Source organism: Aulonocara stuartgranti (genome assembly GCF_965226115.1).
Source record: "Aulonocara stuartgranti genome assembly, chromosome: 9".
Taxonomy (NCBI): domain Eukaryota; kingdom Metazoa; phylum Chordata; class Actinopteri; order Cichliformes; family Cichlidae; genus Aulonocara; species Aulonocara stuartgranti.
The window spans coordinates 16,542,219-16,557,179 of NC_138960.1; the positions used below are offsets into that span (position 1 = coordinate 16,542,219).

General features: G+C 39.1%; 1 protein-coding gene across 1 annotated transcript in view; it reads left to right on the forward strand.

Annotated features, from left to right (window-relative positions):
* LOC309714195 (cadherin-12-like) overlaps window positions 1-14,561 on the forward strand; it is a 101,015-nt gene extending 86,454 nt beyond the window's left edge. Inside the window, exons 9-12 of the mRNA XM_082546455.1 lie at window positions 1,396-1,517; window positions 6,847-6,964; window positions 10,004-10,255; window positions 13,239-14,561. Of these exons, the coding sequence (XP_082402581.1) occupies window positions 1,396-1,517; window positions 6,847-6,964; window positions 10,004-10,255; window positions 13,239-13,750 (1,004 nt within the window). The 3' untranslated portion in view covers window positions 13,751-14,561. The remainder of the gene's footprint in view (window positions 1-1,395; window positions 1,518-6,846; window positions 6,965-10,003; window positions 10,256-13,238) is intronic.
* Window positions 14,562-14,961: the final 400 nt, after the last annotated feature.

Consider the following 14,961-nt stretch of genomic DNA (forward strand, 5'->3'; position numbering starts at 1 on the left):
TTGTTACTTATGTTATCTGCAGTTACACTTTTAGCAGACAGATACTCAGAATGATTTCTTTTTATTAGTGTTCTGCAGTGCATTTTATAGATCCGTGGTTGATTGCTTGCAATAATAAAGTATTTTTTTTTAATTAAAATGAGAAATATAAAATGCAAAATGTGCATTAGAAAAACAGTATAAGCTGGTAACTTCAGGGCAAATCACTCAAGCATTGTACAACTATACAGGACTCAGTAAATCAATAGAGCATATGTTTGGGCTAAATTGCTGCTCGAAGTCAGATTCAAATATAACCACTGTGCCATTGCTCCATCTAGTGGGCTGAATGATATATCACTCATAATAACAACAGTTATGGAGATGAGTTTTTAAAATTAGATGAGAGGGAAAACTGTAAACTTAACTAGCTCAAACCACTGAGACTATATAGAAATATAGAATTTATTGATATGGAAATATTTTAAGTTGTCCCCACTTTTATAAATAGAGTTCTCGATCACAAGCGAGCGATAGTGCCTTTTTGCCAACTGAGCATCCGTGTTAGTAGTTCAGTCAGTGCAAAGCAGCAAATCCCATGATCAGTGTCATTTTTACCTTGGTGGGAAGATTGCTTTTTCCATCAAGGTCAGAGACAGGTTGCTAACTTCTCCAATCCCCCCGCCCTTGCATTTTTTTTTCTCAACCACCCAGCAACGCACAAACCTACCAACCTATGCACTGGCACTCACACAAACGAGAACACGCTAAGCCTCCCAATGTGCACCAAAGCCTATTCCCACATCAAATCCATAAAGTTTACCTTAACTGGGCTCTCACACAAAGAGAACATTTCCCCATTGTATCCCCTCTGTGAGGAAACACTAACAAACAACTGTGGATTCAAGCTATTCCCACTCGAAGGGGCTTTCACACACTAATTAGAATGGGATGCACATCTTATGGTTCAAACCCATAACAGAACCTTTAAAAAAAGGCTTGTAATAAAAAATGTCCTCTCGAAAGGGCCGTATACAATAATATGAGGTGTGCTTTAGAAGCAACACATGGGATGAATTTAGTGCATGTATTTATTTTATTTTCCTTCTCAGCGTCAGTCAAAAGCATCATAAAACAGCATTTATGCATCACTGTGTTCCACACACATAAGACGTTTTCCAGAATTTGAACACTTGCAGTGGCTAAGCAGCTATAACATCTGTTCAAGGAGACTCAAGCATGAAAGCCTCTTTAACCACTTGACCATGCTACTGCAACAGTGATAAACCTTCGAGCTCTGGCTTGTCATAAGATGGTAGTACTTAATTTATCCATATGATGTCAGTGCTGTGAACAAAACACCCAAAATGTCTCTGTTTCTGTATTCATGTAATTGTTTGTTGCTTCTCTCTGCAGACAGTCCAGTTCTGACCAGTCGAGTAGCCATCACTGTCCAAGTGCTGGACATCAACGAGTTCCCCCCTGAGCTCGCCAGTCCTTATGAGACCTTTGTGTGTGAAAATGCTAAAGCAGGACAGGTATGTTTACAGCTGCTGCTTTTGTCTGACAGATGCTGAAGGAATTAGGCAGAACTCATTAAATTGTGTTAATTTATAGCGAGATAACATCTGCTTGTTGGAATATGTGTTCCCCCATAGAGGGGGGTATGGTTTTACAGCATTTACTGACAGTTATCTAAAGATGTCAAATTGAATATGAAGGATACTTCTTTATGAATAGTGACAAAGTGTCCCTGTTTCAACTTTGGCAGAAATAATTTCAGACTTTTTAGAGGAAGTTTTTGCTTTTTGGAATGCTACACATTTCGCTCTCACATTGATATCTAACCAGCTACTGCATCTTACTCAAGGTCACTTGAATAAAAGCTTTTATTTCAGGGGATTTTTCCGAGAACACTTACAGAGTAGTACAGAGTATGAATCAAAATCTCGAACTGACTGAGTCATGGAGTTGGATTCAGTTCATAAAGCAAAGCGGCGCTTTGCATATCAGCAACCTCGAGCACATTTCGGATAATATATTTGAGATGCAATGGAGAATTTGCCTGTGTGGATTGTAAACCACCTGTGCCTGTAAATTAGCCCATTAACTAGCATCTATATGCAGTTAGCGTTGTGAGGGAACAGCGTCTTTGGCAGTCTATCAAATCACCGTAGACACCTCATCACATTAAGGATGTTTTGCTGGTCGTCAGGTCTGTTGCAATCAAAACGCCCATGCCCTTCATTTGAAGACATCAGTGTCTTCCTTGGCATGTGAATTTGTCATGTTTCTTGCTTGCCAGACTGAATTAAAACACAAAATTGTCATTTTTCTCCTAAATTTAACGTGAATGGTTTCTCATTTGAAGTTAACCTTCACTCAAAAGTGTGTTTTGCTCATGGCTTCACTGTGCAGGATGATGAACAGTATTTGATAGTGGAAGGATGTTTTATCATTTATCTCCTCATGGAAAATGTTTGTCTTGAAGTTTTTGTCTTTAGAGTTTAAAGCATGTACCTGTGAGCATGTAATTCATCTAATCACACCTAATCGGAAGGCAGTTCTGGACCAATATGCAATTTACACTTCACAGCATAATGTGAGCACAGTAGTACAGATACACTGATGTTCAATGATGTGCAAGGCTTTGTGCGGGCAGCAAACTTTTTTTTTTTCAATCTAAAAAGATTGAAAAAAAAAACTATCTATATATATATATATATTTCGATCCACATTCTAAAGAAATGAGGTGTACAATGCGTCCTTTAAAAGGTTTTCAGGCTAGCGGCTGTGGACTTGCGGGTGGCTTATGGGAGGTTTAAGGAGAGTGTATAAATGTGCAGATATGAGTGGCTATCTGGTGCCCTGAGCATAGTTTCTCTTTCCTGAGGTTGTGCCCCTAGCTTTAAGGATTAGGAGGTCATTATGTTCAATTATATGACTGCTTTGATTCTGCTTCAGATGAACCGATAGAATCAGCTTTTTATTTTGCTCGGTCTGTTGTTTTGGGGTTTTTTTGTTTTGAAATTCCTTTATTTAACAAGATTAAGATTAAGATTTTTATTTATTTATTATTTTTCTATATAGACCTGTTATACATGTGCAAATGTATTAGGGAGGTAAAGAAAGTAAACAAGTTGAAATAATATCAAGGCATTCATATATTCAGGTGAACTGGTCACATCATGCAAGAAGTGTCCTGTATATAAAACACAACATCGCATCTCCGTGGGTGGCATGGTATCGTGGTGTATAGTATTACTGCTTCACTGAGTTTGAATCCACCTCGGAGCCTTTCTGTGTGGACTTTGCATGTTCTCGCTATGTTTGGATGGGTTCCCTCTGTGTACTCTAACTTCCCGACACAGTCCAAACACATGCATGTTAGGTTAATTTGTGATTTTAATTCGAACATAGTTCCGAATGGTTATCCTTGTCTCTCTGTTAGCCCTGTGATAGATTGGCGACCTGTCCGGGGCATACCTCGCCTCTCGCCCTATGACAGCTGGGAAAGGCTCCAGTGACCCTGAATTGGCACTTCTATTTCTCTGGAGCTTCTTTTTCCTCAAATCCGGAGCATGCTTTTTCTTCCACAGCATGATCCTTCCAGGTGTTTTGCACAGCACAGCTGGAAGATTTAACAAAAAAGAACCGCAGAGCCTCTCTTGTAAAATCCATCATATGTTCCCCTTGTCTGCACTCACACGGCTAAAAACATGTAAAAACAGCTTGTTTCAGAGTGTCTCGTGCTGCTGCACAACATCCAATTCAAAATGACTGGTAACTTGGATGAAACCAAGCAAGCAGGAAAAGCAACTGATTGTTTTTATGTAAGTGTGTGGAGAAAGTAGGGAGGAGAGTGGCCTGAAACCTTCAACTGAGTTTTGCATATAAAGAAGATCAGGGTTGTGGCAAAGTTAGACAGCAGGTCGTTTCCACATCCCATAATTTACTGTACTCAGAGTCAACTGGTCAAGTGTGAAATGAGAAAAGCAACCATAAAGGGAATATAAAACAAATGACTTCCTACATATTAGCGCAGCTGGCGCTACAGTGTGTTCCTTCTGTTATATTTACTTTGTTTTTGATAATGCTATATTAAAACAGTGACCTAATGAATCACACTGATTCGCTGGAACAATTACATTTGCATTTACAGCATTTAGTTGACACCCTCATCTTGCTGTATGCAAAAGTGCAGAAGCAGGATACACTTAAAAACCATTAAAATATATATAATAGAGCCCGGTATATTCTACACATGTTTGTATGGGATATTGTATTTGTTTTAAATGTTATATACCTATGTGGTATGTGACTTTTGTTGCCATGATGCCAGGTCTCTCTTGGAAATGAGATTTTTAATCTCAATGAGATTTTTTACCTGGATAAATAAAGGATTAATAATAAGCGGTTACTGCAGCAACAGCTCTACTTGTGATCAAGAGGAGAGGTGAAGCATTTTTGAGAGCAAGGTAAGGTGGATTTACACTTGACAGATTATAATTAATTTTCTGTTTGTGAAAAATATAATAAATGCTGTTTTAAATAGGTGATACGAGGTTCTGATGTTTCAGCAGTGAAGCTAATTGTCAGTTAATACTGCGTGACATGGATTTACAGTAGTAGTAGATACTGTGGTCCTTGATAGGTAAAGAAGAGGGATAGTGGTGCACTAAAACACATTTTAAATAAGAGCGAGATTTTGTGTAGCCAAAGCTGATGGAGGCATACTTGCCAACATTTAATACAGGCTATTTTACTAAGGTTTTATGCATTTTAAAATTCAATTGATGCTAAAAGACCGTAACCTCTTTCATCCTTTACTTGGGGATAAGTATCCACAAGGGAGGTCTCCTGGGAACGACATACCTTCCTAGCCTCCCCCCCTATTTGCTCTTGCATCTCTAATAGTGAAATCTGGAATGATGTAATACCTGGCCAATGGTTGGTAATGCAAAGTCACCTTTTACTTTTGATATTTTCTTGTAATCCTGTTTCAACTTCTTAATTTTCTCTCTACATGTACCACATTACTGTGCTTTGTGTTGGATGCCCAGCAGCAGGTCAAGTGGAGCTACTTGTGAAGATTTTTTATATTTCCTCTGTCGCATATAGGTTTAGATTTTCCCTGTTTTTCCACCTGACCTCTCTGCAGAGAGTAGGGAGCCAGAAGTGTGCGTGTATATGTATATGGTTTTGTTGAGTTTGCGTTCTCAGTTTGCTTTTGTTTTTCGCTCTTGCATAATTGAACTTTTTGCACATCAGCATTTTTAGGTTTTCGTTCATATTGTGTTCATGCTCTAGTTAATGTTTCTGTTGTCTTCTATTTGTGCTCATTTTCCTTAATGTTGCTTTTGTTCAGTGTAGCAGTTATCTGTGGATTTAGTTCTTGTTTTACTTTGGCTGTGCTTAGTTTTACTTCCTCCCCTGTCTCATTTTCTTGATTGTCTACACCTGTGTCGATTGCCCCAGCTGTCTTCACTTCCATGACCATGACTTTCATGGCTTCCCTTCACTCTTTCTTGCAGTGTCTGTTTAAACTTACACTGTGTTCTCTGCCTACTTTGGATTCAGTTTTACATTTTTCTGGTGGACTTTGAATCAGCCACAATAAAAGGCCCGTCTTTTGTTATGTAGTCTGTTTTGGAGTTTCCATTTGGGTTCTCTTCTTGCAATTCATTAGACAACCTGCCCATATTTCTGGACCAATCACAGTACACCTACATAATTCAAAGTTGAAGGTTTTATGTGATATAGTTTAAGTCATTTTCCTTTGGAATACACTGCAAAACACGATTTCCCAGTCTTTTGATGGCCATTAGACAAAATTGCCTATATTTATTGAAAAAAGATGGGTCTGTTTGTAGCTTCATTTATTCATAAAAAAGCTAATTTGGTTGCAGGGGTTCAATAGTGCAAACTGTACATCTGCAGCGAGGACCTCAGCAGAGTGCTCATCACACCTAGTGTCAAGTTTACTCCCCTGGAGGGAATTTCATTTAGATACTGAGAAGGGAAAACCTCAGACACAACGCAGCCAGGGTAGCAGGGCAGTGGGGCCGAGTTGTGGCTCCTGCAGGTGGGGGAGCCAGCACCAGGGCACTGGGTCTCCCGCAGGTTAAATCCAGTAAGTGAAGAGCAGCTTGATTGCACAGCTGGATTGGCAGCAAGGCCATTTCCAGACATATCTCTGAAATGTTTGGGGAACAAAAGAAAGTAGAAAGCAGTCAGCCGCCTGGCACAGAGGTGGCTAAATCAGCAGTCTATGTCTAACAGGAAAGTGCAGAGGGGATAGTGGCTGTCATGGTGTTCTATTAGTAAACTCCATTTCACATGTAAGTGATCCAGTTTGCTGAGGTGCAGTAGTACGTAACAGTCGGTGTCGGACTGATCAAACTGTGTCTTTTTCCTGCATTTGTCTATGCCTAAAGCAGATGCACTATAAAAGAAATGCAATTTAAAATAGCTGGCCTCTTTCCATGACCATTGCACAAGCTCCAGCAGTTTTGAATGAAGTTAATCCATCACTTCATGTGATGAGGTGATCTAGCAATTTCAACAAGTTTTCAATCAAGTGCTAAAAACGTCCGGCAAAACAATTCAGTGGCAGGTCTGACACACAGGCAGTTTAAAACGACTAGACGTTGTTCAATGATGGATAATTTTCACCTCCAAACTGTGCAAATTCAGTCAATTTTCTGCATGTGCGGTTTGCCAGTCTTCCACTAACCAACAGGCAGGAGAAGAGCAAGCCTCTTAAAATCCCCCAACGTTTAATACACATAAATGGCAAAGGAAAAAAGTTGATTTGAATAGTTTTATTGTCAACCTGTGGCATTCATTTATTTATTTTTTTTGCAGGTGATACAATCTTTCAGAGCAAAAGACCAGGACTTACCAAGCGCTGGACAACAGTTCTCCTTCAGATCACCAAAAGAAGATCTGAAAAACAGGAATTTTACCATCCGAGACTTTGGAAGTACGTATTCTCTGTTTTGACATACCTGACCAATGAGTACAGTTTGAAACATGTCTCCTGCTTTAACAGTTTATGAAATACTGACAAACAGGTCATAATCTTAGAAAGCAGATGACCTTTTTCAGAGATAAATTGAAATTGCACTTGAAACACTTTAAAGTGACAGTGAAAGTAATGATGATACTGAAATATACTGGGGTAGTGACATAAAAATCACCTTGGGTTGTACATTCAAGTGAGATATTACTCTTCAGTCGCTGCCTGCAAAAAACCTGTCTCCAAACAAAACCCAAAAGCACAGAGACTTCAGATCATCTTTTCATTGAAAGGTTTGAGTGGCATGTCTCAGTGCTAAAAATAACCCAAACACATGCAGTCAGACACTGTATTGTGATAAGGCCACATATCACATGTGAAGCTCTGCAGTCTGCACCGGTTGAGGCCTTTGAAGTCTAACCAGAAAGACGGGTAATGAAAAGTGAAAAGTGGGACATGGCAGGATGAGGCCAGGGAAACGAATGCATTCACCATCCTTGACAAGCACTGGTCCGAACCTCTGATCCAGTTTTACCTTTTGGACACAGTGTCTTGCAGCATCCTGACTGTATCTGGAGAGTGTGCTTCTGAGGCTTCTGGCAAAGTGAGATCTGATAGGTAGGGACAGGAAATGCAAACACCACAGGCTCTGCGGACAGGTTGGGTAAGACAGGGGGAGAGAGTGCACAAACAAAATCGTGCTTGTGCGCAACATGCAAGGTGTGCTAAAACGCCTGACCTCCTGTCAAGAGAAAGTGCTAGGCTTCGTCACTGGAACAAACCTGGCTTGACAGGGGTCAGACAGTCTAGCTGTAGCAGACAGAAGCAGGCAGGTTTAACCTGACATGTTCCCTCTCCCTCGTATACACTGTCGACCTCTATTCAAGTTGAATTTCTTACACCTTTGGCTGTCATCCCAAGTTGTTCCCTTTGTGTGTTTTTAGGAGTGTAATCAACAAAGCAGCAGTAACCCCACTGGAATTATTCAGATTATTTTATCCAATCTTCTTTTTATTTCTTTATTTATCCATGCTGCAAAAGGTTCATGAAGTCAGAACCATAAAAACAAACATTTCACGACAGGCTCCCTGTTGCCAAGAATATTCATACCACAAAACTTTAGGTGCCGCACACGGAGGTGCCACTATCAAAATGAAGTTTACAATTTTGCACATAGCTCAAAAACAGCTTGGCTTGCAGTGGTTTCTTTTCATAGTTTCATTCTCGGAGTCTTTGTTCTAATAGTTTTCAGCCCCAAAGTAATTTCCAAAAAATGGTTACAAAGTCAACTGATACATCAGATTTGACATTACAAAGTAAATCAATATTTATTGATTTAAATAGATAAAAAATAAAAGGAATTTCCCAGTTGTCTGAGAAAATACATTTCTTAATGCACACTCACTAATGCGTACTTAACTTTTCTCCAAGTGTACTCATTCATAAATAATAGTAACAATTTTTAAATCATTAGACGTCTCCATTTAAATGCTGCCAACACTGTTACAGATGATTTAAAGAAAGCGATCACATTTCAGTAGTAATCGGACACGTCGATGGTGAGACTTGTCTGAACTGCTACTGTATAGTCAGCCTGTATATTATAGACTTAGAGTATTTGATAATACATGCAAAGCTAGCAGAACAATATTTTAAATCATAATTTAATCTATTTTGCTTTAAGTTTAGTTTGACAAAAACATGTACATCTGAGTTATTGCCTCAGCTGTACACATGTGATGTCATTACATCAAGATGTGAGAGAGTATACTGAAAACCATGTGTCTCCCCCCACTGGTGCAGCCAGCAAGTCAACTTCAGCGAACACGTAAAAGTTAATATTTAACATTCCTGGTTTCTCCCAAATCCTACTTGTGTTGACAGAGATCTGCAAATGCTTCCAGTCAGCCTGGACCCAAATTATTTATAATAGAAAATTATCTACTACCTGTAAAACAAGATAACATCATAAATAAAACATGCATACATAATTACAAACTCTCTGCAGTTAGATAGAAAACCCTTTGTGGTGTTTCAAGGAATACTGTCTCGGGTGTGGCTCGAAGCAAATTATTGAAGTTTCTCATCTCACTCAGAGAAACAAACTGAGAGGATTTGATATCACACATAAAGAGTTATCAGACATGGCAAAATTTCGTCTCTCAAACTTGGACATTGAGAGTTGTAATTCAGCTCAGAGGATTGTCTGACTGATGTGAGGTTATACTTGGAGGAATATTTCAGAACTTTCAAGCCTGCACAGATCAAGGAATAAGCAGTTGCTGCACTACTTCAGGCCTTTCCATAAAAAAAAAAAAAAAGATCTCCCTGAAGACCAACACAGAGAGACTGAGGAGGAGCTTCTTCCCGCAGGCGATACGGTCTCTCAATCACACCACCACACAGTACTGACCCACACATACAGTTCTTACACACACACTGGACTTTCTGGACTTTGGTTTTGCACAACACTGGTCACTATATTCTTCATTTCCGGTTAATACTTGTACAGCTGCTGTTATTGTGTATATATTTATTTATATTTAGATTTCTTCATACATTCTTATATAGTTCTATATTGTGTATTGTGTATTTTGTTGTACAGTTATTTTATTTTCAACTTTAATTTATATATTTATCTTTATCTTATTCTTCCCAGTTAAATTTACCCTTCATTCTAATTTGTGTTGTACAGTTATTTCATTTTTAACCTTAATTTATATTCTATTCCTTCCTAGTTAAATTTACCCTTTTTAATTTTTCATATTTATTTCCTATCTTATTCATAGCCTTTTCCTTTTTTGTTTTCTTTAGGTCACGAGCAGTTGTCCAAGCATTTCACTACATATCGTACCGTGTATGACTGTGTACGTGACAAATAAAATTTGAATTTGAATTTGAATTTAAATCCAAGACTACATATGTTGTCAAAGAATCAATGACTGTGTTTGAAGCTCTTTTGTTTATTTGATGACATTTTAAAAAAGCTCTTGTCTTTTTTAGATAACACAGCTGGAATCGTGACAAAGCGGAGCGGCTTTCGAAGACGTTTACAGGAGAGCTACTTCCTCCCTGTGGTTATTGAAGATAATGGCTACCCACCCAAAAGCAGCACGGGCACATTGACCATCCGTGTATGCGGCTGTGAATCGGACGGTTCACTGTTAACTTGCAGTGCAGAGGCCATCTTTCTTCCTGTGGGTCTAAGCACAGGAGCGCTGATTGCTATACTTCTATGTATCATCATCCTGCTCGGTGAGATTCGGATTTTATTCTCAAACTTTTGAAAACTCCAAACTGTGTGAAATATGACTATATTTATGGCAGTTATAGTTAGTAGTCATTTTCTTTGTGGAAAATATTTCATGGGATTTCAGGAGGATAAGTCCTAGTCTGCTCTATATTTATCCTTTGTACTATAAACTCTATTAAAATGTGAACTAGTTTGACATTTTGGGAAATATAACATCATTTTTCATAACAGCTGGAGGCAGTCCAGCAAAACTGCTCCGTCCAAAGGTCTGATGGCTTCTTATCACTGTAGAGGCTCAAGGGCACACAGTGTGCATATGTTTAAGTTGTATGAAAAACCATTGCGTCCAATTTTCCTGGCTTGGACTCTTTCTTGGCTGGGTTCAGCGACAGTCTGGAGTCTTCATTGTTTGCCTGGCGATCTCATAATGAGGCCAGGACTTGGAGAAATATTGATCTTCTCTAACTTCTGAGGGGAGAAAAAAAAAAAAAGCAGGGGTTGACATTTTATGAAATATCAAACTATTGACATTTCCACTCTACAACTATTCCTTTAGTGCAGGCTCTGAAAAGTTGAGAATTTATTTTTTAATTCCTGCGATTTTAGTAGCCAAATTCTGATCTGAATGTAACCAAAGAAAACTGTAATGTTTTAGAAAACCCTGTGAGACTAGACGCATGTGCATCAAAGAATATTGATGCATGTGCTCCAGATATACTTCCCCTTGTGTCTGGCAATACCTGGTTCCAAACATGCTGAGCTGACCGTCAGAGTTGGGCTGGCATTTCTCCAGGAGTGTCTGCAGTTAATTATCAAACCCATGTGAATATTGTCATTCAATGAGATGTTAAAGACTAAAGGGAGGGTCGCTCGGCTCTATAAACTAAATCCAATCTTGCTGCCCTGTGGCTGTTTCAGAAGCTACAGCTTTTACATTTCCCACAAGGTCATGGTTGTAAAACTCCTTCCTAATTCTCTGCTATTAATGCCTGAGCTCATCTGCATAGCTGGGAGGAAGTAAATGTAGGTTTATGGCATCATTTTCTGAATTATAAGCGTGGGATGGTCGGTTGTTAAAGAAGACCTTGTTTTAAACTGGAAGTCCATGCCCTTTGAATTTAGCTGTATTTACTTTTCTCTATCTCCTTCTAATTTACGGTGCACGAAGAATCCACTGTTAAATTCCACCTATGCCTAATCATTAATCCTTTTTCATTACCCTCATGAATGTATTCATGTGAAATATCAGCCCAACTTCCACTGTTTTATATGTGATTGAACATAAAAGCACATTGTGGCACTGTGCTGTAGAGCTGTGTCGGTGTGTTCACTTCATTTGAGAAGAATGTCTTCAAAGCTCCAAGTCGACCCACCCCCAAGGCTAAGGCTGATGCCAAACTGTCATGCTGTCCCTGAGAAGGGAAGAGGCAGAGAAAATCAGCACTCCCACTGAGAACATTTCCATAGAGCCACTTAGTTTCTGTGCAGCATTTGTAAGGATGACCCAGTTGTCCTGTGAGGGGAAAAAAACCGAGGAGTCGAAATTAAACAAGCCAGGCGTTCATCTGCATTGCTATGTCTCCCAAACCGATGTGGATCGGCTGCATCTAATGACAAAGCCTGTAATAACCGTCTGTTGTGAAAGTCTACAAATGAGCCACTGGGGGGAGCTGGAACACCACTTAAAGGAAGATAAAAATAACTTGAGAGTAAAAGAAAGGAGAGAGAAAGTGAGCTACAGAGAGGTTGAAAAGAGGCGACCTAGTCAGGGCTTTTTTCAGTCTGAATGTATTTATTGGAATATTTCATTTGAATGATTTCACTTTTTCCTGCCCATTGCTCTTACTCCTAGATGCAGCTGTATATTAAAAGCCCAGAGGAGAAAAAAACCCCCACATTTTACTGCAGTTTTCAATGACTAGGCTGAGAAGGGGACACAGACACAGAGAGACAGATTGCACTGACAGGAGTGAAGAGAGAGTAGGAAATATACCGTGCTGAAAATAACACAGCGGTACTATGGTGTCTAAAATATGCAGCACCTCGAGCAATCTCTGATGGTTTGTGTGAAAAAACAATAAAATGTTGCTTTGGGTATATTGTCAGCGGTACAATTTCACTTCCAACAATGTTTACAGCTCTGTGCTATTTTTTTCTAAGCATGTTTTGCAGTGAGTACATCTTATTCTTTGAGATGCCAAGGCAAAAGAAAGCATTGATTTGCAGGTCAGATGTCTAGACAAAAAATGACAACGATAACAGGGATCGTGGGTTTCTTTTTTACCCCTTATAACTGTTGTTCCTGTGCTCTATATTACCACTTGCTTTTGATCGTGGGTATGACACAGCATGGCAAAACGTATGGCTTATGTTGGAATGAGATTAAACATCTAGAGTCATACTACCTGCACTTTGCCGAGCACATTTCTACACTAATCCTCTTTGCTGGCATACTCATCATCTTTGTTTCATGTGTACGCATGTTAATAGCATTTTATATATATTTTTTTAAAACACAATACTCAAAAAAAGAACACTCTGGGCCACACTGTGTATAAATCTTGATCCTATTAAACATTTTCAGTAGGATTAAGCATAAAACCAGCTGGACTCAGTGAAGGAGGGAGACTCAGGTGATACCCTTCTGTCCATCCAGTCGAGTAAATTTTATATAGGGTTTAATATTTAAGTTGCCACAGTTTCTCTGCATGCTACTCTGCCATACAGCCAATCTCAGCTGCAGTATCTGTTCTCATGTAGAGCCAAGTAAAAATTAAGACATGCCAAAATCATCTTTTTTTGACTATAGGGGTCCTGTTTAAAATGACATTTACTGTTGTGTAATCCAAATTCATACCTCTGATCAACACATATTTTGAGCTGTAAATGGTTAAAACTATACCTCTAAGAGGCTCTACTTTTCTCACAAATAACCTGATATTTTTGGGAAATCTAACATGGAAACATTTCGATTTGTTCTCCTAGTTATTGTAGTTCTCTACGTGGGATTGAGACGGCAGAAGAAGAAGGAAACCCTTATGTCATCCAAAGAGGACATCCGGGATAATGTGATTCACTACGATGATGAAGGAGGAGGAGAAGAGGACACGCACGCGTTTGACATGGGGACACTTCGCAATCCCAAGGTTGTCAAAGACAACCTGTACCGCAGGGATGTCAAGCCTGAGATGAAAAGAGGTACCAGGCCGCCTGTCTCTCAGGACAGCGCAGACATCCGAGACTTCATCAACCAGCGTCTGAAAGAGCATGACACGGACAACTCAGCCCCGCCGTACGACTCCTTAGCGACATACGCTTACGAAGGAGATGGCTCTGTAGCTGAGTCGCTAAGCTCCATTGAGTCCCTCGCAATAGACCTCGAGGAGGACTATGATTACCTCACTGACTGGGGGCCCCGCTTTAAGACACTGGCAGGGATTTTCGGGGAACAGTCAGAAACTCAGTCGAACTCAGCAACCACAGAGAACGCACATTGATGTTGTTCACAGACTCAAAAAGCAAATATGTAACAATATTCTTTTTGTTGGCTCAAATGTTTCATCATTACTTTCTTCCCATGTTATCCATTTTTAATGTTTTGGGGATTTTTTTTTCAGCTCACTGTTTTCTATTTCATTGGTGCTTCACCATGCTCAGTCCCCAAATTGTCTCAAAAAATAAAATAAAAAAATAGAAAGAAAGAACATATGATAACATAAGTACATGAGCTAAGCAGTCATTCAATTTCCTTTCGGCTGAATATTGTTTCTTGTCTTACATTTTATTTCCTCTCGGGGATTACGCATAGACACGGAAATGTTGCCGTTTCCAACAACATCCTTTAAAGTGCCTCAATATAATTGTTCTTTCACTTGCTATTTCATGCCACATGTCCAGTGATGTTCTTTTGAGCCCCATAGATAAATTCAGTCAGCACTGCGCTCTGTCTGGCAGAAGCATCTACCAACACCAATGTAACTCTGTGGGGACAATGAGGTGGCCCAAGTTTGGCCAAAGATGTTTTGAATGTTATTTATTGTTATATTTATTTATTGGCTGATTGAGTTTGATTAGATTTTTGTGTATTTATCTATTTATCTCTCAGTCATCAATCTGTATTTTTATTTTTGGAGACACTTGAGGATTTTGTAATTAATCGAGGCCCACTTGAAAATGTATGTTTCTATTAGGTGGGTCCTGTGAATAGACTTGTACTAGAGTTGTAAAAAAAAAAGAGAGAGAGAGAAATTAGGGCTAAATACTGCAGTTGAGTCATGTAAGCACTGTTTTGTTAAATAAACCACACTTGGATAGAATCCCTCTCCATCTATTTATTACTTATGAAAGTTCACTTACCACTGATTAAAATAATACTGTCTGATTTATGGTGAACTTAGAAGTTGTATGAATGGACCTGAGCACTCTTGGTAGGTACATTAGGTGTAATTGTGAAGCTGTATATATTATACATGTGTAAATAGTAAGTTCTAGCTATCAGTGGGTGATGTTACAGTACTACGCACCGGCAAATTCATAATGTGAGTTGCTAACTAACTTAGCCATCAAATGTCATTATGTTTAAATAGCATACATACAGCCATGGTGAAAAAGAAAGTGCACCCTATTTCAATTCAAAGAGTTTATGTTTCAGGACATAAAATCATCTACTCCTTACCAGGGCTAAAATGAGTTAAATACAATATTGTTT